General features: G+C 44.2%; 1 protein-coding gene across 2 annotated transcripts in view; it reads left to right on the forward strand.

The window, feature by feature from the left end:
- Positions 1–22,094, forward strand: part of fndc3ba (fibronectin type III domain containing 3Ba) — a 98,568-nt gene that overhangs the window by 26,576 nt on the left and 49,898 nt on the right. For both annotated transcript variants that reach the window (XM_073483071.1, XM_073483070.1), the window contains exons 2-4: positions 312–457; positions 3,698–3,773; positions 20,634–20,710. In XM_073483071.1, coding sequence (XP_073339172.1) covers positions 341–457; positions 3,698–3,773; positions 20,634–20,710 — 270 coding nt within the window. In that variant the 5' untranslated portion in view covers positions 312–340. The remainder of the gene's footprint in view (positions 1–311; positions 458–3,697; positions 3,774–20,633; positions 20,711–22,094) is intronic.

Genomic DNA, 22,094 nt, shown 5'->3' on the forward strand with positions numbered 1-22,094 from the left:
TAGGTTTAATCATCAACAGATGCTGTGGCCTTAGTCACTTCTTCATATAAAGTTTATACTTTCACTTTTATGTAATGGCCATCATAATCACCAATAAGTCACTCTCGGTCACGCGTCCTGTTTGATTGTTTTAAAGCAGCACGGGCACGAACACGTTATCAGGTGTTTTAATGTCAAACATTTCTGTGTGCTTCATGTGATGACGTTAAGGAAATACCTCTTTGAGTCACTGTGTGTGTGTGTGTACAACCGAACACTACTGACTTCCCCTGTTTCTCTTTCCCACCTCTTGTCTCTCTGTACTTTCCCAGGTAGGGCAGTTCAGTGAATTTCTCCATGAATGTACGTCACAATGATGATGACAGACCAGATTCCACTGGACTTGGCTCCGCCCCCCCTCCTGAACGGGGAGGTCCCTCTCATGCCTCACATGGTTAACGGTGACGCAGCGCAGCAGGTAAACACGCACACAGACACACACACACACATCTGTCGTTTGTATTCAGATATCCCTGCAAATGCTTCTTTCAACATTCCTGTGTTGCCGTACACACACCCCGGCCAGATGCACGCGAGCCGAGAATACACATCAAACAGTCATGCGGGTGCGTCTCTTTGTTGTCATTTCGTCACATGGCTCATGGGTTGTTGCCGCAGGTAATGAGCAGCTGTTACAGTCAGGCATTCGTCAAATAACAGGAACAGGCACAGACACTTGCATCATTTAGTCCGAGAAACTTTTTCCCTCCTTTACGCAGGATGTAACAGGCTGACTGGCTCCGTTGATGGATCCCAGGCTTTGGCTTAAATTCATTTGAACAATGATTCAACTGCTTCTCTGAGGCTGATTGATCTTATCGGAAGCCGCAGAGCCAACTGGATCACCTTCAAAATGCAAAAAGCCCCGCCCGAGCTCAGTACCGAGGAAAAGAAGCTACGAACTATAATTAAAAGCATCACAGTTAATCAACCTGGGTCAAATCCTGTTGTCACAGACACACTGTCACGCGTGTGTGCTTTCGGTAGCTGAGAGATAAAGACGATGATGTTCCCTTCATAGCCCAGAGGAAGTAGGGTGGGAGGGCTTTGGCTGCGACACATAACAGTTAGGGAGGGTTTTGGCTGTAACACGCAGCAGTTAGGGAGCTCTTTTTATTGTAACACCCTGCAGTTTAAACTCAGTGTGGAATAGACCGATGATTATACAGGTTCGACTCTGCATGTGTGTGTCCGTGTTTGTGTGTATTTGTTTCTTTCCTGGTCTGTCTTACGCCGTGTGTGTGTTTCTTTGACCCTTTCGGTGTCTGCGTGGGCGCGAAAGAGTCTGTGTTGAGTCTGAGTACATACTTCTGTGTTTGTGTTTGTCTGCTCGCTTCGACTATCAGCTTTCCCGTCCCGTCTATCTGTGTTTACCTGCCTACACCTGTTTACGTGTGTGTTTATCTGTGTCTGCGTGTTCCTTCTGTGCAAAGCAAAGCAGAAACATGAAACACGTTGTCAGGGTGCAGCAGTATGTCATTTTGCAATATGTGCTCTTTAAAGAAATGTGATACGCAGAATGGAGAAAGACTTAGAAAGAGCCAAAGTGCTATCACGACATCTAAGAAATGAAACCTGTCACACGGCTTTACTATCTTTTGCATAAGTTGCTACTTGTTATTAGAATATAACTCCTAAAAAAGGACTTATTTCAACAAATATAATATAATATAATGTTAAAAAAATACTGCAGATTGGTGGTGTTGTATTCTGGGAAATGGAGTCCTGTTTTGGCTTCATAACTATAAATCATAAAACCCAGAAACAAATTTGTGTTTTTGCACTTTGGTTCCCGTATCTCTGAGTCAGTGTTGTACGTAGTTCACTCTATTTTTTCCCCCACTAAAATATTATGTAATCATGATTTATGTATTTAAATATTAACCTTTAGTGGCATTAAGGACATTACATACCAAAAAGCCCCACATGCAAATTCGGTTTTGTGCTCATTGTACCGTAACTCAAAATACAAGCAGGGTTTTCCTCTAATGTTTAAAAATACAAATAAACATATTACTCTAAAGTATCGAGAGCTCTTTGTTTGTTCAGAGGCACGTTAAAAAGTCACATCGTGCACATTTAAACATCACCAACAGGACAAAAATGAGGCCAATCGAGTGGCTAGATAAGGACCAAATTACATCAGATGACCACGTGGCTGGATATCCTGAGTTGAAGATTAACATTTGATAATAGATCAGTACACTAAATTAGACATTTTTACAACTGGAACAGAACTCGGATGCTCTGGTTTCTGTTTTTCTCTCCATAAACTGTAACAGCTCTCAGCTGCCGCTGTAAATTGTTGACTAAATAAAACTGATCCTCAGCTCGCAAAAAGCGCTTCTCAGAAGATGCTTAAATAAACGTTCGCAGCCTTGCCAAAGAAGGTGTGTGGAGAAAGTTAGCCTCGTTAAAGTCGGGCTTTTACGTCATTAACAGAGCATCCTTCTTTATGTATGGATGAAGACATTGTAATCTCATCATCTGCTTTATTGTTTGACGTACAATAAGGATCTGGTTTCTGCTGTAGGTACATTTTGCACAGAAATCTATGGGTGGTTCAACTTAATTTCACAATTTCAATTTTTTTTGCGAGGTTTTGGGTAAGAGACGTCCTTTTGTCCCAGTCTGATCAATCTAACAAAACATAACAAATCCTACATCACAATTTTACACACTATGACCACCCATAGGTTTATACATATCACATATGGCACACATACGCAGTCACACCACTCGTACCCACCCACATTGTATGAGATGGGGGTTTTCTCAGTCTCGGGAAACATGGGTCGCCCTGTACTATGCTGGGGTTCCCATAGCAACAGCAGCCGCTGCAGCAGACAGAGCAGGAAGTGTGTGTGTGTGTGTCTGAGCGTGTGTGTCAGAGGGAGAGGAGCAGGTTAGCGCTGAGATGGGAGAGCATGCAGACACTACAGGAGGAACGCAGGATATGAGGATTTTACGACGGCACACCTGTAGAGCGTAGACAGGGCTGTGCTTGTGTGTGCATGCATGTACGTGTGAACACATGTGTGTGTAATGGAGGGTCACCTGTTTCATGTCTACAGCCATGTGTACACCCTCAACAATCTGTATGCGGAGAATATGACGGTAAGGTGCATGCACACTCCCTTCCGGCATATTCAGCAGAAACCAGAATCAAAGCAGTGTCACATATTTTGGCTTCATTTGTGTGCGTTACCTGTCCGTATGTTCAATATGTGATATATCCATCACTCTGTGTGTGTAATATTTGTGTGTACTGGTTTTAGTGGTTTTCTGCCAGTCAGCGTGGTTTCAAGAGAGAGACTTTTCTCGAATGAAGGTGTGTGAGACAGCAGCATTGTCTCACCATTAGCTTATCTAACACCTCATTCGTATGTGTGTGAACTCTCTGTGTCCGCCCTCCTCCGGGATCCGATGGTTATTGTGTGTTATGTCACCACCTGCAAGCCTATTGGCTGCCCAGCTGAAAGTCTCTTCTGTTTTGTGATTGTTGAAGATGGATGTGTGTCCGTGGCATCACGTGTGACAGCGTTTTTTTTCTCTTAATGCCATCAGATTTTTTCTTCAATCTGATCTTTGCTTTCTAACTAGGTGATTTCTCTCTCTCTCTCTCTCTCTCTTTCTCTCTCTCTCTGTGTGTGTACAGGTGATCCTGGTGCAGGTGAACCCGGGGGAGACGTTTACCATCCGGGCAGAGGATGGCTCACTGCAATGCATCCAGGGTCAGTCCCATCGTCAGTTATTATATCATCATATTAACGTGTGCCTGGTGCCACACTGAGGCTGAGTGTTTCCCATCACATTAATTATATGCCGGCTGCACATGCTTACTTGATGTTGGAAACGCAATTTGATGATTTCACAGGAAATTAATTTACAGTTGATTTGAGCATCGTCAATCAAAATGCTAGCGAAACATAGGCAACAAACACAAGTAATATCATGCTAGTTTTGCTTTATTGCGTGGTGAGGCAAGCAAAATAGTAGATTCTTGCACAATGACACATTCATCTGCGATTGTAGAGATTTAAAACATTTTCAATGCAAGAAACTACCATATTATCCGTAATTACATCCATAATCATTACTCAGCAATACGAAGGATCTGGCTTTCAAGTGTTGTAAGGATCCCACTTGTTTTCTTGCAAGACCCGCCTTAGTCTGCCTCTGATTGGCTTGCGTTCATCGTTTTTATATGACGAAAGCCTCAAAGGCTTCGTGGTCCTGGTGCTCCGTGCTAAGAGTGTATAACTGACAGGTCCCGTTGAAGAAAAGAGTCGGACATAAATTTTGATGGCCCTGGTACGTGAGTACAAGAGGGAGGGAGACTGATGGGGCCGGTTCCCACGGCTGAGTGCCTGGTCTCAACTGTCCTCCCATGTCCACACACCCCCGGGTGCCCTCATAGTCCACTGGACAACAAGGAGGGAGGGAGGTCAGTGGGCCACGATGAATTTTACGATTATATCCCCACCCATAGTTCAGCACACATGCTAACTGGATTAATAACCGAATGCAACCATCATAGTGTTGTGAAATACAGTTTTACTGCTGCTATTAGTTTTTAATTAAATCATTCCTTGAATTGCGATGCAGAGTCGTAGTCTTCACTTTGTGTTACAGTAAAACATGGATGGAAATACAAAATGAAATACTACTGCTAATAAAAAAATAAAGACTTTATACACTCTGTTCACTTTCTGCATACAAATGACCAAGAAGGACAATTGCACAGGGTAACTGCACCCATAAATGTTATATAATAAAAACGTATACAAGAATAAATATAACTGCAAAGAGACATTAGACTGCACAGGAAGCTAACAGGAAAGTGCACAGGATCGTTGCACAGTGCAAATAAGTAGAAAGTAACCTCTCAGCTAGCATTGCTGCTGGTCATCGTCAGTTGGCAGAAACAAGAAGGTGAGCCATCTTGTGTTAGCTTAGTTTACAGGCTAATAGCGAGAAAAACAAAAATCAAAATATTGGTTTTGAAAATTACCAGCAGTAATGTTAAGAGTTTGACTGTCTATATAGTCTTAACTGTAGTCTTCTCAGAGTGCAGTCAATAATGCAGCAGTAAGCGTGAGGAAAAGGAAGTGTCGGGGGGGAAATGCTTGCATCCGAGTGTGTTATATCCAAATTAAAAAACACATGTTGAAAGCGTAGTCAGTGACAGAGTGGGCAGCCATGGTCTCACCCTTTGGCTGCATCTGATATCCCGACATGAAAAGACTGGAAATGTAAGCCACTTAGCGGCTCTTAAAGACGGAAGGAGGTGGCAGTAACACGGGAATCCCCTAACTCGCGTCTCACTTTGATGATGTCAGCAGAGTAAGCTGTTACTCTGAAACTTTGAAAGGGTGCCTTTGTGTTCTTCTCAATATCTCTCGCTCTTTGTGTGTCTCTTGCTTCTTCTCTCTTTCTTTGTGAAGATTTTCTTTTGAGTGAGAGCAGTTTTGGCTCAGACATCGACTCCCCCCCTGGAAAAAAGCCCCTACACCACCTCATAGTCAATGTTGTAACTAATTACAGCCCGCCTCCTTTTCTCTGCCCGCCGTGTAATTCAATTTTGCCCTGAAATCTGAAGGATCAACCCGGACGGACCTCGGAGGCACAGATAATGCCAGATCGCATCCGCCCTGCCTATCATGCACTGTTCCAAAAGATGGGCAGATACAGTTGACAAAGAAATGTACAGATATGGATCAGTGAGACGTGGATGGATGGATGAGAGGCGGATGAAAGAATGGTTTACTGCGTCCAGTCAAAGGGGATACCAGACACTAGTAGTATTGACGTAGTTGGGGCTCTGGCGGTTGTCTGTTTATTTGTGTGGCTGCATTTGTGCGCTTGCAAAATTTAGCATCGTAGGCACAGTGTGCATCTGTGTGCTTATTTTGGTGCCTTTTACTACAGTCGACGACAGTTAATTGGGTGGGTGGCTGAGGGCTCGGGGTCATGTTTGAATGCACATATTATTAATGCGAAGGGCCACACACACACACACACACACACACACACGCACACACTCGCACGCACACAAACTCCTGCTCTCTCTCTCTCTCTCTCTCTCTCTCTCTCTCTCCCTCTCTCTCTGTCTCTCTCTGGAGCAGGTCACTGGGTTTAATGAGAGGTGGAGTGTGGCAGTGTGTTTCGAAGGCAAAAACTGAGTCGCTCCTCAGACAAGAGACTCGGTGTGATTATCGAGACCTCAGAGCTCGGGGTTTTTTGCGCACGCACGCACGTGTGTGCCCGCGTGTGTGTTTGCACTTTGGCGTACTTGTGTGCAAGTGTGTGTGACAGGGAGCGAGATTACAGAGACCTCAGGGGCACAAGCAGGAACCAGCTTTTATATAAAGTAACCTCTGTTTAGCTGCTGCACTGCGGTGCATGCATGCAAACATGCATACACACACACACGCACACAGACACACACACAGACACACACAGACGCTCTGCCAAGGCAGAACCAGCCTGGAGACGCCGACATGGCAGCCAAAAGGGATTCTTTCATAGGAACCTTCAGGCCTCACTTCTCCCTCTTTAACTCCTCTCGACTTCTTTTCCTCCCACCTCTTTCCTTCTTTTACACTCCTGCTCATTTGTCTGCTTTAAAGCTGCAGAGACATGATTGTGTTTGTTGGATTGATGTTAAGTACTGCTCATTAGCCACATGCTCCTGCCTGAGTTATGCTCCTTTATTTGGACCGAAAGTTTACATGGAATTTTATTACGCTCAACACATTCTACAACCTCGGGGCACTTTAAATTTCTATTGCACTTTTGAATTAATTTGCGTTCGCTCTGAAATATGTAAAAGAGCTGCTTTCAGTAGTCGTGGAAGTTTTTACCTGCTCGCTCTTGTGTGCTGCTTTCTGCTCGTGACTCTTGCTGTGTTATTTTTGCTTCTTTATGGGTGTTCCTTCGTGCCACTTTTGTTGCAGTGGGTCTGAAATCCTTTCCTGTATCGGGCTCTTAATTAGCATCCAGTGTGTGTTTGTGTGTGCGAGAGAGAGAAAGAGTGTGAGTGTGTACATCCCCTGTTTAAACAGACTGACCTCTCGGTGCTCCGGGGGTCAGCGCAGACTGACCCGCTCCCAGTCTATCTCCCTCCGTGTTGCTCTCATGTATACACTCTTCTCCCTCCTTTCCCCTCCCCCTCCTCTCCCCTTTCTCTCCCCCTCCCCCACTAAGACCATTCCCCTGAGCTTTCCCACACTCACATCAAAGGACAAGACTCTAGAGGGGTGTGTTAGAGCACCCTGCTATGGAATGCGAGTGTGTTAATACGTGTGCGTGTGAGTGTGTGTGTGTGTCTATGTGTGTTTTACAAGGCTGTGTTGGTTTACTGTGTTGTTTGCTCTTTGTTGGACTTTTTATGAGGGATGGTGAGGCCAGGGGGCGATGAACAGGAAACTGTGCCCTGCCAGGGAGGATGTGACATCATGAGGAGTGGGTGGCAGTGGTCGTGAGTCTCCTGTCGGGATAGTTAACAGTCGATTGGTTTGATTTTTGCGATATAATGCAGCCTCTGATGGCCTTACTGGGTGTCCCCATCAACATCTCAATGAGATTGTGTCAGAGATGGTTAATCTGTGCTCAGTTGCCTTGAGACTAATGCCACTGAAACATTCATTTTGCCTGATGATAACCAGGTACTCAATGCCAGTCCAGTGGGAACACACTGCAAGAATTAACAGAACTCTTGTTGCATTTCAAGAGTAATAATCAGACTAAATGAATAACTGTCTTATAAAAACAAACAATAGTTCCTTGCTTTTTTTTTTAAATGCAAAATGACCTTATAAGACCAAAAAATGTTCAGTATCAGATTGAACTGATTGCTCAAACAATGGTTGAACTTTTCTGTTTGAATGCACTGCTGCAGTGGCATAACGGGAAATGTAGTCCTTAGCCCAAGCTGTTATCTGACAAACAATGGTCACGGTGGACAGGGCCACTGTGACCTCAGCGACATGGTCATTGCACCAGCTGTGTGCACATGTTTCCTTGCAATGATTGTAATCTGGACGGAGCGGACAGTGAATCATGCCGCGGTCTGTTTTGGGTTTTTTTTTTTCGCTGCTGATGTGTGTTGTTTGTTTGCTCTCCCTCTTTGTGTCGCCCGCGCTTTGTTACTCTCTCTCTCCCTTTGTGGGTGCATCCTAATTCTGTTATTTCATATCTCCCCGCTCCTGAAATCGATGAGTCCCGCTGTCATCAAGGGCATCCCACTTACCTTATTTCTGCTCGGAGTAGCTTAGACGGAGAATACACAAGAGCACCACGGGCGGAAGTCTTTTATCAGACAGATACTCCCCATTGATGATATGTAATTGGATGCTGCATTGAAACCACATCATCAGAACACTGTAGTTTTGTCAAATGACTGATGGGGATAGACAATTGTCGGCAACTCAGGTTCAATATTCTACTTTTTTTTAAAAGATTGCGCTGTGTCCTTATTCAATCAAGTAGTAGTGGACATCTGTGGGCTATGTATATATATATATAGAGAGAGAGAGGTCAATGATGTCAGTTCCTTTTAATATTTTTACCAAACTTGGCACCATTGCCACACTGTGATCGTGCAGTGCTTAGTCACTGGGCATCAGCCAGAAGTGACTAGAGTCGTAATGTGGGCTATTTCATTTTCTACATAATGTCAAAGCCACTAAATCCTTTCTACACATTATGATGAATCATCATAATGCGTGATGAATAAAGCAACATTATGTAGAAATTCATATTTTGTACAACGTAACGTTACGTGCTAACTACAAACAAAACATATAACTTAGCAAGCCATCTAATATTACTTACTATTGAACAGCAACAAGTCCAGCTCAGTGTCGGTCATGTAGCCTTTTATTTAAACTTAAAGAAGAGGAAAAAAGTAAAAACTAATTGATACATGCAGGTCCAAATCATGCACATTTAGTGTCTGATCAGCAACTGACGTCAATTCAGATGATTTCCAGCTCATTGCATCTCCCTAATTTCTTTCGTGGGAGAACTTAATGTGAAGATGATGAAGGGAGTTGGGATGTACCATGTGTTTTTCTTCCTGCCAAACATTTCTGCCCATTTCTATCTCTCTATCATTCAGCCTGTCTGCACCTTTCTCTACTTTCATCTCACTTCATTTGTCTCAGTTGGATGGACGATTGCTGATATTCCCTTTGCCTGTTCCTCTGCATCAATACACAGGCATGCTGAGGTTCTCTTTGTCTTGCCTTTCGCCAGAGTGTGCACTTCTACACTCGGCGCCCTTTGATGTAATTGGAAATAGCTGGTTGAGAGAAATATGGTGGAAAGTCTCGCGGCCTGTGTTTACACCGAGCCAGATGGCTCTAAACAAGCTGGGGGAGAAGACACAAATACACTTTTCTCAGAAGGGCTTAATTTAGAGTACTGTTTTGGACGGTGCGTTTGCTTCTTGGTTGTTTTGGGAACCTTTCAAAACCTGCCTTAAAATCCAAGTCCCGACCTGTGTGGGACAGTGGGACAATCAAACGGAGCAGGATCGAAAATTACTGTGCAAGCGGAGGATGGTTTTCATCTGAAATGATTTACAGTATGTGTACTTAAATGAACATATTTTAAGTTTTATGTGTTATAACCCCTTATTTTGTGCATTTCAAAGGAAGTATTATATTCTGTACAACACAAAGCGCGTGCAAAATGTGTGTACTTGTGTATGGATGTGTGTCTCTCTGTTTGTGTATCTTTGTGTGGGTGTGACTAGACAAATGAATGAGTGCATTGTTACTGTTATGGCACTTGCTTTTAGCCCCAGGCATAATGAATCCCATAAGTGATTTTAATGTGTCTCGCATATTTATGCAGTGCTTTAAATGGCCATTGGGTCCATTTGGCAGTGATCAAGTTCACCTTTTACATCGCTAATGTTATATTCTGATTGGTTTATCTCAACGCTGGAGTATGAAATGCAATGTACTGTATGTCCAAAGCAACAACTTCTCATTAGCTGAGAAAAACAGACCCATTTTCAGCTAAAATGACACCAGTGCGCAGTAAATATATGAAAACTTGTTTTTTTTTCAGAGATCTTGATGTTTTCATATAAGACAACGTATACATTAGGGTAAAAAACTCTGAGAACACTAGTGGTATGTCCCCCTTTTGCTTAGATGACAGCATGCACTCAAGCTGGCATGGACTCCACAAGTTTGTGCCAAACCTGATGACTCATGTTGTCCCTATCACGCTGGAGCAGAGAAGGTGGACCTAAATGCAGCAGACATCAGACAGAAAGTGCGATGGATGAAGATTTATTCAGGATAACGACAATGGCAGGGGCGGGCAGACACAACGGAACATCAGGATCCGGGAAACACAACAGATGACTCGACAGAGACTGAACTAAGACTGGACTTAAATACAAACTACATTAACGAGGACAGGAGGTGCAGGTGGAGGGAATGAGTAGAGGGAGCAAGAGTGCAGGGAAGGAGCTGATTTTCTTTGCACTTCAGATAGTTCTTGCAAAGTTTGAGCTTGTGTTCGGGGACATCGCAAGAAGCTTTGTGGACCACTGTGAAATAATGCTGGGATAACATAAGTGATTTTGACTGCACAAACTTGCGTAGTCCATGCCACGTTGAGCGCATGCCGCCAGTAAAGCAAAGGGGGGGCATACACAATCCTAAGACATCCTGAAATACGTGGGCGTTTTCCAAAGATTCAACTTTCCATTTTGTCAAATTATGCTGGGATAGAGCCATCAGGGTTTGCACAAACTTGTGGAGTCCATGCCTGCTCGATATAGAAATCCTCTGTATGTGTGTGTGTTTGCGTGCATGCATTTATTTGAATGTACTTGTATGTGTGGAGCTTTACCTTGACAGCCAGCCAGAAGTTTCTGCAGAGGATTTTCCGACAAGTTTTTATGCCCTTGGGCCAACTGTAAAACCAATTCTTGAGGTGTGTTCGCGTCTGTGTGTGTCTTAATTTTGTGTTTTGTCCCATTGGATTTGGGAAACTGCTGGTCACCATGGGAACGGACTCTCACTCCAGGTGGTGTGTAAAGGAATGTGGTCCCCCTGGGCACAGTTTGTGTGTGCATGTGTGTGTGTGGCATACCTGTCTTTCTCTTTTTCCAGTGTTTTCCACTCAAATGTGCTTTGTAAGAAACAAAAGGACAGAGAGGATTGGTTTGGGTCATTTGGCACAGGGTAGTTAAGAGCTTGACTTTAGTGTGTGTGTGTGTGTGTGTGAGGCAGAGAGAGACTTGCTTGTTGTTGTATGCCCTGCCCAGCGCTCACTTATAAACTCAATGCCCTCACACAGTAGGGCATGAGGAGGCAGAAGGAGGAAGGGAGGGAGGAAGAAATGGAGTGGAAATAAGACGATAGAATGAAGAAAGGTAAATAAAAAAGGGGAGAGACTGGGAGAAGAAAGAGGGGATAGAGTGAGAGTGAGAGAATCAGACGCTACATGTCTGGTCGTGTCTGCTGCCATGCATTCCGGGCGAGGCCACTTCCTCTATGCGATGACCCCAGCCACCCCTGTGCTGCTGACTTGGTCTGGTCTGCCAGCTCCAGAGAAGGCTGTATTTGCTGTCGGGACTGGCCCACTTAGGGGCAACACAGGGGTGGGAGGGGTTTTTTGGGGGGTTAGAAAAGAGTGGGCAAAACTCTGCAGAATACTGCGTCCGTCTTCGCATGTAAGACTGTGTGAAAGTGGATGTGTTGTGTATGTGTGTGAACAGCAGCTGTGCAGAGGAGAGGGCTTGCAGAATTTTCCAGAGAGAGAAAGAAAAGAGAGCTTTTCCAGGGATGAAATTCTTGGCTTCCTCGAAGCTCAGGGTACAGCTGGAGCACTTCTCCCTCCCTTCGCCCTCATTCCCTCCTCCTTTCCGACCTCCTTCACTTCCTCCCTTGCTTCCCTGTCTCTCCTTCTCTCTGCGTTTCTATCTGGAAGTATTTTTTTACACTCATGATACTATCTTATATTAAGTTTTGTTGATTTGCATGCTGTTTTTTCTGAATTAAACTTAGGAATAACACATGCAACAAATGTTGAATCCTCTACACATGTTGCTAATGCTGCTTTTTGGATTAGATTCAGTTAGATTGAATCTTTATCGATCATTTCGGGGCCGATGTAGCTGCAAATGGTCATGGGATACATAAGTGACACTTATGGTTTTGAGAAAGAGATAAACCCTGGGTTCCTGAGGCGTCCTGCACAGCTGCAATTGAATACACATGTTCTTGTTTACATCCTGCGTGTTTAGATTTCACAGGGAAGCCCCTCTTTTTTTTTCTTTTGCTCTGATCTGATTGGATGGAGGGAAGTGTGTGTCGGTCAGTGGGAGGGCCCGAGAACTGATTAGAGGGACTGGTAGAGAAAAAGTTTTGATATTGGTTAGTTTGACCGAGATACATCTCCGTGTTTCTCTCATACAATCTCTATACAAGTCTCTTGATCACCCAACAGCCATACACACTCGTGCACACACTCTTCTTAAACACGTGCACACAAACAGTGGAATTCAGAGTTGGGGAGTGGGGGGAAAGTCCCTGCTAATCTAGGACTTCCAGTCTTGCCTTTGCCTTTCTTTCCACTGACATTCACACGACTTCTCTCCTCTTCTCTCCTCCCTTCCTCTCTTTCTCCCCTACACACACTTTCTCTACTCTTTGTGGTGGACACAAACTCTGTGCTGTTCAGACTGTGACTCATACGCGAGGAATGCCCCACATTAACATGTGTAGAGATAGAAGGAGGAAAGTGAGGGGAGGACGGGAGAGGAGTACAGCTGGGTACAAACGGAGCAGGTTGTGCACAGAGGGGAAAAAATGAGTAAAATGACTGAAGACATGGCTGCTCCTATAGCGGGTCAAGGTTTGAGAATTTGTGAGAAAGAAAGAAGGGATGATTATAACACTCTGGGTCTGTTTACACACCAACAGCTGTTGCACTTCTTTGCTCTCACTCTCTCTCCCCCTAGACATGTAGAGTTGATTAGCGAATGGATACAATGAGTCATCAGCGTCTGGATTTTGTATATTTGCGTGTGCACGTGCATGCTTGCACATGCGTGTCAGGGGTCCTCGCGCGCCCACAATGCGTGCGCGTGGGTGCTTGAACGGCAAGAGTGATAAGTGGAGTATGTCGCTCCACGCCGTGTGTTGCATGGTAACCGATCCCAAAACAATTATATCTGCAAGTCCAATAATAGCCTCATGGGATAAAACTGGAAAAGATCTTGTGTGTGTGTGTGTCCACTTTTCTCGTATGTTGTTTGTGCCAAGGTGACCGTGATTTCTGTCAGTGTAAACTATTTAAATGTCAGCTTGTTCCACATATGTTTGTGTGTGTGTGTCCGTGTCAGCGTGACATCCTAAAGACTTTATGCACATATGCCCGGGTGTTAATCTGGGCATATGTCTGCGGTTTTGATATTTGTTTGTCTTGGTGTGTGCGTAAACTATGTACATCTGTCCATGTGGTAGTGTGTGTGTGGCTGCGAAGGTGTGCGCATGTGCAGGCGTGTTAAGATCTCGAGAACAAAGCATGGCTGGGCTCAGTGTCCCTCCAGACGTTACGTTGCTCTCCTCTGGAGCAGACCCAGCAGCAGAAGTAGGTCGGCCGACAGCACCCCTCCTTTGGGTGGGGGAGAGTCGGAGAAAGATCTGGGCTGGGTGGAGGTATGGGCTGGCACCCAGGCTACATGCTGAACACTAGACAGATCGAGGCTTGAATGCTGGAAGTCTGTTGACACAGTGATCAGGACAGGATAAGATGTAGACGTTAACATCATATTCTTAGAAATGTTACCCTTTGAAACGAAGGTCTGTTATTCCCCAGACATCAGAATTGACGGGACGTAGAGGATCAAAAAGAGCTCTTTAGAAGAAAAAGTCGGCCACTTAGGCTCTTAGTTGAATCATTTTTTAATATTTTCGGCTGTTGAGTGTCTTCCTAATGAGGATCCTAATGTGTGAAGTTTTTTTCTTCTTCCATTAAATGGGTGTGGGAACAAACCCCCTCATTTGGGATTAAATCATTTTCAAAAATTCCAAAAAAGAAAGAAAAAGTGTTTGATTCATAATAAGTTGCACATGTTTTTCACTGCTTTGGGGCTTTTGAGTCTGAAACACTTAAAGCACTGCTGCTGTCTTGGCCAGTTTTACCTTGTAAAAAAAAAAAAAGAACCCCCCCCCAAAACCCCCCCCCCCCCAACACACTTGAGCGTAAAGGTTACATAGAATAACCTTCAACTTTATAAATAAAGTTTAAAAGATGCCACAGTTTCTCAGCTGACCTGGAGATTTTGGCAGCTCAGTGTCAGAGGAAACACTTATGATTTGGAGAATAAATCAAGCGTCACACAAGTACTTAAAATATTTGAAAACCAATTTAGATTTATGAGGCGTTTATTCCAAAATGATGTTTTCACCAATATGAAAATTATACCTTTTGTTATAAATGATTCAAAGCACATGCATTCAATAATATTATTGGAAACATAACTTTTGATCTGGCAACCTGTCCCTTGTAATGAGTAATTACTTTATTTATTTTGATATTTTTTCTTGAAAAATATATATATAACTGTCCCTGAATCAGATAAGGAAGACATCCTAAAAAATCAATTAATTTAAGCCGGGCAGATGACTTCCGTGGTCATTTTATCAATGGGGATGGTTTAAGAAGAAGCATTAGAAGGTTACAACGGAATTTAATCCCCCTTGCCAACCAGGGAAGAGGATCACAACTACTGCTGCTACCTCTGGGCAAACAACCAGGGATGGAACTGAAGACTTTAGTGCACAAGTCTGGCAGTTGTGTTTGGCAGCTAACCTCTCTGCCATCAGGCACCCATATAACACCGGGCTTGGAGTGGCGATTCTGCGCGAGCAAGGGCAGAAAGTTTCCTACTTGTTGTTACAAAAGGCTTAATTCTTTTTTTTTTTACATAATAAGAAAAGGAGAGCTTAATTTAAAATATGAGCCAGAGCCAGTGGGCTAGTAAAAAACAACACTGGTTTTTACAAGCCTCGCAGCCATTGTTCCTTCTTCGGCTCTTTAATATGCTGATGTCAGATGTTGATGAAGTCATCATGGCACTGATAGTTTCATCAGCTGGCATAACTGAGAGCGCTCTCTCTTTGTTCTCTTATGACGCTGTTATGCAACTTCGAGGCTCGGAGGCTAAAAGTCGAGGGGGGCTCACTCGTCCTGAGGAATGTGCTTACACATACCTGCGTGCACACACGCATGCACACACACACATTATGTAAATACGGTAAGACCGAGTGTTCAAACCAAGCAACTCTCCAGCTTATGATTTACATTCCACTGCAAATCTGCAGCCTGCTCATGTTACAGACTGTTGTAGCATGAAAAGTGTGTGTGTGTTTTTTATGCACATGTGTATGGATGTTTGTTACACGCTCATCAGCTGTGTGTGCATTTGTGCACGTCCATGTGTGTGTAGTTTCTGCATCACTCTGCAGAGCGTTGGTGTAGTTACTGAGGGGCAGGGCAGCGCAGGAAGTCCTGACTTCCTCCTCCATCACTGAGCCTCACCCTGCCCATGGCAAAGATGTCCGCCGGACTTGACTGACCGGAGATGGAACCAAGGGCTCTCGCATGTGTGGGTGTATGTGTGTGTGTGCGCGTGTGCATGTACCATCACATGCTTCACACCAGTCCGGGATGTGTATACACAGTTCACTGTGCTATTTTAAAGTTGTCTCCCACATTTCCCGCAACAGCAGGCTCTTTCTCCTCTTCCTTTATATCTTTTTTTATCCTCTCTCCTCTTCACTACACTTCCCAGCATGCTCCACATTCTTTTTTTCTATCTTCCTCTGTCTCCTTCTCTCTCCCAGTAGCTATATTAGTCGACTCAGAGATCTATGGGGATTTGTTTCACATTTATATCTTAGATATGACAATAGGCCATGCTCTACAGTGTGTTGTGTGTGTGTGTGTGTGTATGTGTGTATTGGCCAGGCAGCAGAGGAAGCTGTCGTGGGAGTGTCTTGCTCTTGGAGCTCCGAGGACAGATAACATTACCCCGCTGATGCTTACATAACTTCCAGGCAACGCCACGTCACAACTGACCCAGACACACGCACATACATACACACTCACACACACACACAGGAATACAAACACCCATCTAGATCGGACAGCTGCCTCCATGAGGCTCGGATGGGGTTTACAAAGATTGTGTGTGTGTGTGTGTGTATGTGTGCGTGTGTGTGTGTGTGTGTGTGTTAATTTAAAGAGAAAGCAAACACATTTTTTTTAAGTCTATCTACTAAGCAACACTTTGTGTTTTTTTGTCTGTGTGTTTTCGGGAAATCCATCTGAGTCTAGTTGTTTTGTATGTAGGTCAGCTCACAAACAGGCTCCTTTGGTCTGATACCAACACCACACGCATGCACGCACACACACACACACATAGACACACGTGCGCTTTCCCCAAGAGGGTCTGCGTTTCCTTTCAATGTGGTGACCACATGTGCTGGGCTGAAATGAAGGGAAAGAGAGAAAGTGTTTTCTTTCTAAAAGCTGAATGCTGCCTCAGTTTGATGGACAGAACACGTACGTGTACACACAGCTGGTCATCAATAATCACGCTCGCCGACCGCACTGTCGATCAATAGATGCGTATGAGTGTGTTTATGCAGAGTGCAGGAGTTAGTGCATTGTTATTGATGTAAGTAATTGGGTGTGCTTGAGACCAGGACTCCTTCTGTGTTTGAGTGTGTGTGTGTGGTGCTTTGGAGGTCCAGTCGCAGCTGTCTTTGACAGCTGTATCATGGGAAACATCTGATGAAACGTTGCATCATCTCCTCCCTCTGTGAATGTATGTGAATGTATATGTGGGCAGCTGGACAAAATCACAAGTTTGTGTATCTCTTTTTGCGTCACTAAGGAAGAGTGGAGTGTATGCGACTGTCGGCTTGTCTGAGAATACGTGTGTGTGGTAAAGTATAGACTTAAACAGGATGTTTACCATGAACACGTGTGTTTATTTCTTGTGTGAATCTTTGGCAACGAAACTTAAACTTTCTGAGGTGAGACTTAAATCTTGTGTGTGTGTGTGTGTGTGTGTGTGCGTTAAATCTCGTTGCCCTTCCTCCTCATGATAACAGTGTTTTCCCACCCAACACCTGTCTGCCTGTCTTCCTCTCTGCACTCCCCCGTGTGTGTCATTGTTGTGCCTTGTCTATATTTGCTACAGTAGTTTGTCATCATTCCTGCGGTCCTCTTGGTTGCTCTGAGACAAATATGTGGACACGTCACTGACCCCCAGATGGATGCACATCTGACCGCAAACCTCACATTTATTTCTGTGACCCTGGCACTGAGAATGTTAAGTCATACCGTAGATGTGGTATTGAACAACTTTAGCGCCCTGTACTTAAAGAGACAGCAGACGTGTGAGAGTTAAACTTATGATTGCAGTCATCTGAGACACTGCACCACATAATGAATTCAGGTGATATATTTAGCATTTGAACACTGGTAATTTATTGCAGCATTTAGACTGGTACTTTTGTCTAGCTATAGAAAGAAATATTAAAGGACAGGTTCACCCAAAAACATAAATTCTGTCAGTATCTACTTATACTGATGGAAAGTCAGGTGAAGTTTGGTACTCCACAAAATATTTTTGGACCTTCACAGCAAAACAGTGTTGCAAAATTCTCCTAAACAACTGAAGTAGATGGGGACTTGTGTTAAAAGGAAGAAAAAAGGCCTCTCAGAGGGGGCCAGATTACACATGCTAATGTCCTTCAGTTGCTCAGGTAATGCGGTGATGTCATCCCACAAGCAGGATATGACCTCATAACTGATCTCTGACCTGAACTATGTGGCAGTCGGAAGCGGAAGAAGCAACAGATGGAAGATGAGACGGCGGGAGAGCAAAAGGGGAGTGAGTGGGGTTTATTAGCCTTGTTGTCTGGGATTCCAGCAGGATTAGGCAGAGGAAGTCGTGACTCCATGTGTGGTGCTTAAAGGGCAACGCTGGCAGCAAGACCGGAGAGTGACGTTACCACAGTGTGGATCACAGACCACAGTCGCTGTTGTGTGCATGTGCACACACACACACACACACACAATAACAACCACGCAAATACACACGTTCTGCTGCTTGATTATCCTGAGCTCTTCTAAATGGCAACCAGTCTAATACTATATGACTTACTGCAGTGAGTGTGTGTGTGTGTGTGTGTGTGAAGGGTAGCAGGACAAAGACTGTCTTGTATTTTGGGGAGGGGTTGGGGGGTAGTTGGACCTGTTGGGTCCAGTCCTGGGGGCCAGGGATGGGAATGCTCACTGTGTGTGTGTGTGTGTGTGTGTGTGTGTGTGTGAGCAGAGGAATGCTGCTGTTTGCTGAGTGAAGAGCACAGAGGCAGCAGAGACTGTCCAAACACACGTCTGTTTGTCAAGTGTGTGTGTGTCTGTGTGTGTGTGTGAGAGAGTGAGAGAGAGAGAGAGGACGACTAAGACCGAGTGTGTGTTTGGGACAGTGCGTGAGCAAGAGGGAAAGTGTGTTATGAGCAGTGATGGAAAGCGGTTTAGAGGAGCTCAGTGTGTGTGTGTCTGTGTAAGTGTGTGTTCTCCCCATGCTATGACCTTCTACAATCAATGAGGACTTTCATATCCCCTCCGAGTCTCCATGGTAGGGGGCAGACAGTACTGAAAGAGGTCTGTCTCTTCATACCTGTGACCTACACACACTAGCCCACACTGCAGACTTTGCTCAGGTTGTATTTGTGTGCGCGTAGGTGTGTGTGTGTATATGTGTGAGTGTGTGTTTAATCTAACGTTACCTGTTTGTTTGCCTGATGAGAGGTCAGGAAGGCGGGTTGTAGATGGAGGGAAAGAGGTGGATGATTCAGGGAGGGCGACAGAGATAGGGGGAGAGTGAGAAAGGGTGAAGTAAAGAAGGGAGAAGAGGATTGGAGTGAGTAATATTTGAAAATGAAAGGAGGGAGTGAAGGATGTGAGGTGAGTAATAGGTGAAGAGAGGGAAAAAGAGAGAGAGGATCATGCAGGATAAAATTTCTGAAAATGGGGATGGAAGGATGGAGGACGACAGGTAGGGAGTAAGAGCAGAAGGTATACAGAAGGATGAAGAAAAGACGAAAAAGGGAGACTTGGGAATGAAATAAGAGGGAAGTTTTCAAAGGAAGCTGAGAGGAAAATCAAAGAGCAGTTAAAGGATCAGTCGACCTCAGTTATGACAGGAAGAAAAAACATTTTTGTCTCATAATTATACCACTGGAGGTAAGTGAGACAATATGTTGGGTTTTCATTCGGAATTTGGGAAATGCCCCTTTAAATGAGACCAGCTTTCAGAAATATTTAACCGACATTCAACAGGTGTTAACATGGACAGAAACGATCAGTCTAATACTTGTGTTTGTAGGAAGTAAGGGCCTCTGTGTGTGTGTGTCTGTGTGTGTGTGCGCAGTGTGATTTATTCCGAGGCCAGGTTTGCCTCCAGCTGTCCCAACGGCGTCCCAATGACTTTACCAGCCGCAGACCTCCATCACAGGGAGACAGAGGAAGAGAGAGACGGGGGAGGGGGTGTAAGGACAGTGGAAAAGTCAACATCATTTTCAATCTGCGGATTCTATTAGATTTTCTTCTTCGGAGCAGTTTTTTTTTCTTTTTTTTTTTTATGTGAGCGGTCGTGTGCCCTCGTGTGTTATACATCCATCCGTCATGATGCCGGTATCGTCATTTCCTAGAATCTGTTTGCAAGAAAGAAGAGGGAAAGGCTGGCTAACATTTATACAACCTATGTAGCATAACCAGTGTTTTTGTAAGATGATGGTGGGTGGACTGCAGACCCTCTAGGGGTGTCCGGGAAAATGCTACAACTCACTGTATAGACACATTTTGACTGGTAGATACCACCCCCACCCATGTTTAAAATTTATGGGCTAAACAACTTAAATGATGCAAAGAAAAGAAATATTCAAATAATGTTAAGTAATCAGAAGTAGAAAAAAAGAAGAAAATACTTAAAAAAAGGGCATGCACTGAAGTAAGCAAGGGAGGGAAGCAGGAAAAAGTTAAATCTTACATATCAGGGATCTTTCCGGGGCATCATTCCCGACACAAAGTTACATACTCGCACTACATACTACGTACATTGCACACTTGTTACATACATGCAAAGACTGGAAGAAAGTTTAGATCATTTTAAAGTTAAATGCATTAATCTGGTGCACTTTAAGAGAAACATTAAGAGGTTATATCATGAATAACTAACAAAAAAACATAAATAGAAAATATCAATTGTGAGGAGTACCACGTTGCTTATATATTATCTGACCAAAGTTAGAGGCCAGCCACGCTCTAGGTGATTAACACTGATAACCCAACATACAGGTTGATCTACAGGAATGCGAAGTGGCATTTTACAAAAGTGTTACACAACTCTGTTAAACTTTCAACGGCCTGCCCCTCATTGTGTGTGGCAGTGTTTGTTTCCCCTGCATGTGAAGTGCTGATTGACGAATGTAAATGAGAATTAACTCTAAATAAATATTTCTTCTCCTCCCCTGCAGGTCCTGCTGAGGTTCCCATGATGTCCCCAAATGGGTCGATCCCCCCCATCCACGTGCCCCCAGGATACATCTCACAGGTTGGTTTACGTTTTTAGTTTTTCCCCAGTTTTTCCCCATGTTTTTTTTTGTCCATCATCTGTTTGTGTGGGAGAGTTTCAGTCAAAATAACACTGGGACACAGTGGGAGACCAACACAGAGTGTGCAACTGCATTTAATTAGCTGGTGGTTTCTTTTCTGGACTAAAAAAAGGATTCTTATGCTGTCAGGCTCTGATATTGACTCTTAGAGTCATATTTCTCTTACTAACAAGAAGGTTTTAAGCATAAAAATGTTCCTTGTTTCCAAGGTAAATATAACGCAATATAGCCTTCAGTATTCTTTAATGAGGTGTCACATTACTGGTGGCATTTGAGCAGCATGTCTTCTGTTTTGTTTCGACATACTGATGCTTGTTTCTCGGAAATTCCTGAAATGCAGCAAGGAAAATCAAATTAAAATTAAGCATTTACAGCCAAGACATGGTTTCATTACAAGTACGGTTGAGCAACATGAACATAGAGTGCAGCATTTGCAAGTCACACGTGTCTGTGGAGCACTGGCTGATATAGATTTCAAACTTTTTCGACGTGCACAGTGTTTGTCTTTGATACGCAGCTCTCAGACATGGGTCAAGTGGTCATCATTCAAGAATGGCAAGCATTAGTAATGATGGAAGTCAGACTATTTGTGGAGAGCTCGTGCACAGCATGCAGCCGTCGGGGCTGTTGGAGTCGTGGAAAGAGTAGTCACCAAGGCAGCCTCCTCCACCTATAGAGCACAAGGAAGGAATGTGCTGAAATTTAGTTGTTTGTTTTTCTGACGCTCTCATGTGTGTGTGTCAGAGAAAGTGTGTGAGATGGCCTCGTTAGAACAGAACGATTAGAAAAATCTCCCTCAGGCTTTTAAAAATACTTTAACTTTGACATTAAGAGTTGGGTAAAGTTTGGGGTTTGCAATGGGAGTCATGTGGACGGGTCAAAGGTTAGTGAATCAGCGTTAGCCAATTGTTCTGTCCTCGCAAGTGTAGTGTTACAATTTCATCCGTTGTCTGCGGGCGGTGGGATTCTGCTCCGATGCCAATGGAAGTCAGGTCATTGGCTCACCGTGGGTGTGTGTTTGTGTTTGCATGTGTGTGGGTGTGTGTGTGTTAGTAGGGACCGGGCCAAGAGTGAGCGGGAAACACTGTCACTCTTACATAAACAAGCCTGATAGCGGAGACAGGCACTGGGTGAGAAGGTTTTTGTGGGGCGAGGGGTGGAAGAAGGGATGGATGGAGAAAGAGAAGCACTGCGGTGGTGGAAATTTAGTGTATTGACAGATGGATTTTGCACGTGTGTGTGTCCTCGGTGGTTTTGTGCTAATGGCTGCATCGTGACGGTGGGCGGGTGTGTGCACATGTGCATGCATATTTGTGGGTCCCC

This window comes from Pagrus major, chromosome 16 (assembly GCF_040436345.1).
Source record: "Pagrus major chromosome 16, Pma_NU_1.0".
In the NCBI taxonomy this organism is placed as follows: Eukaryota; Metazoa; Chordata; class Actinopteri; order Spariformes; family Sparidae; genus Pagrus; species Pagrus major.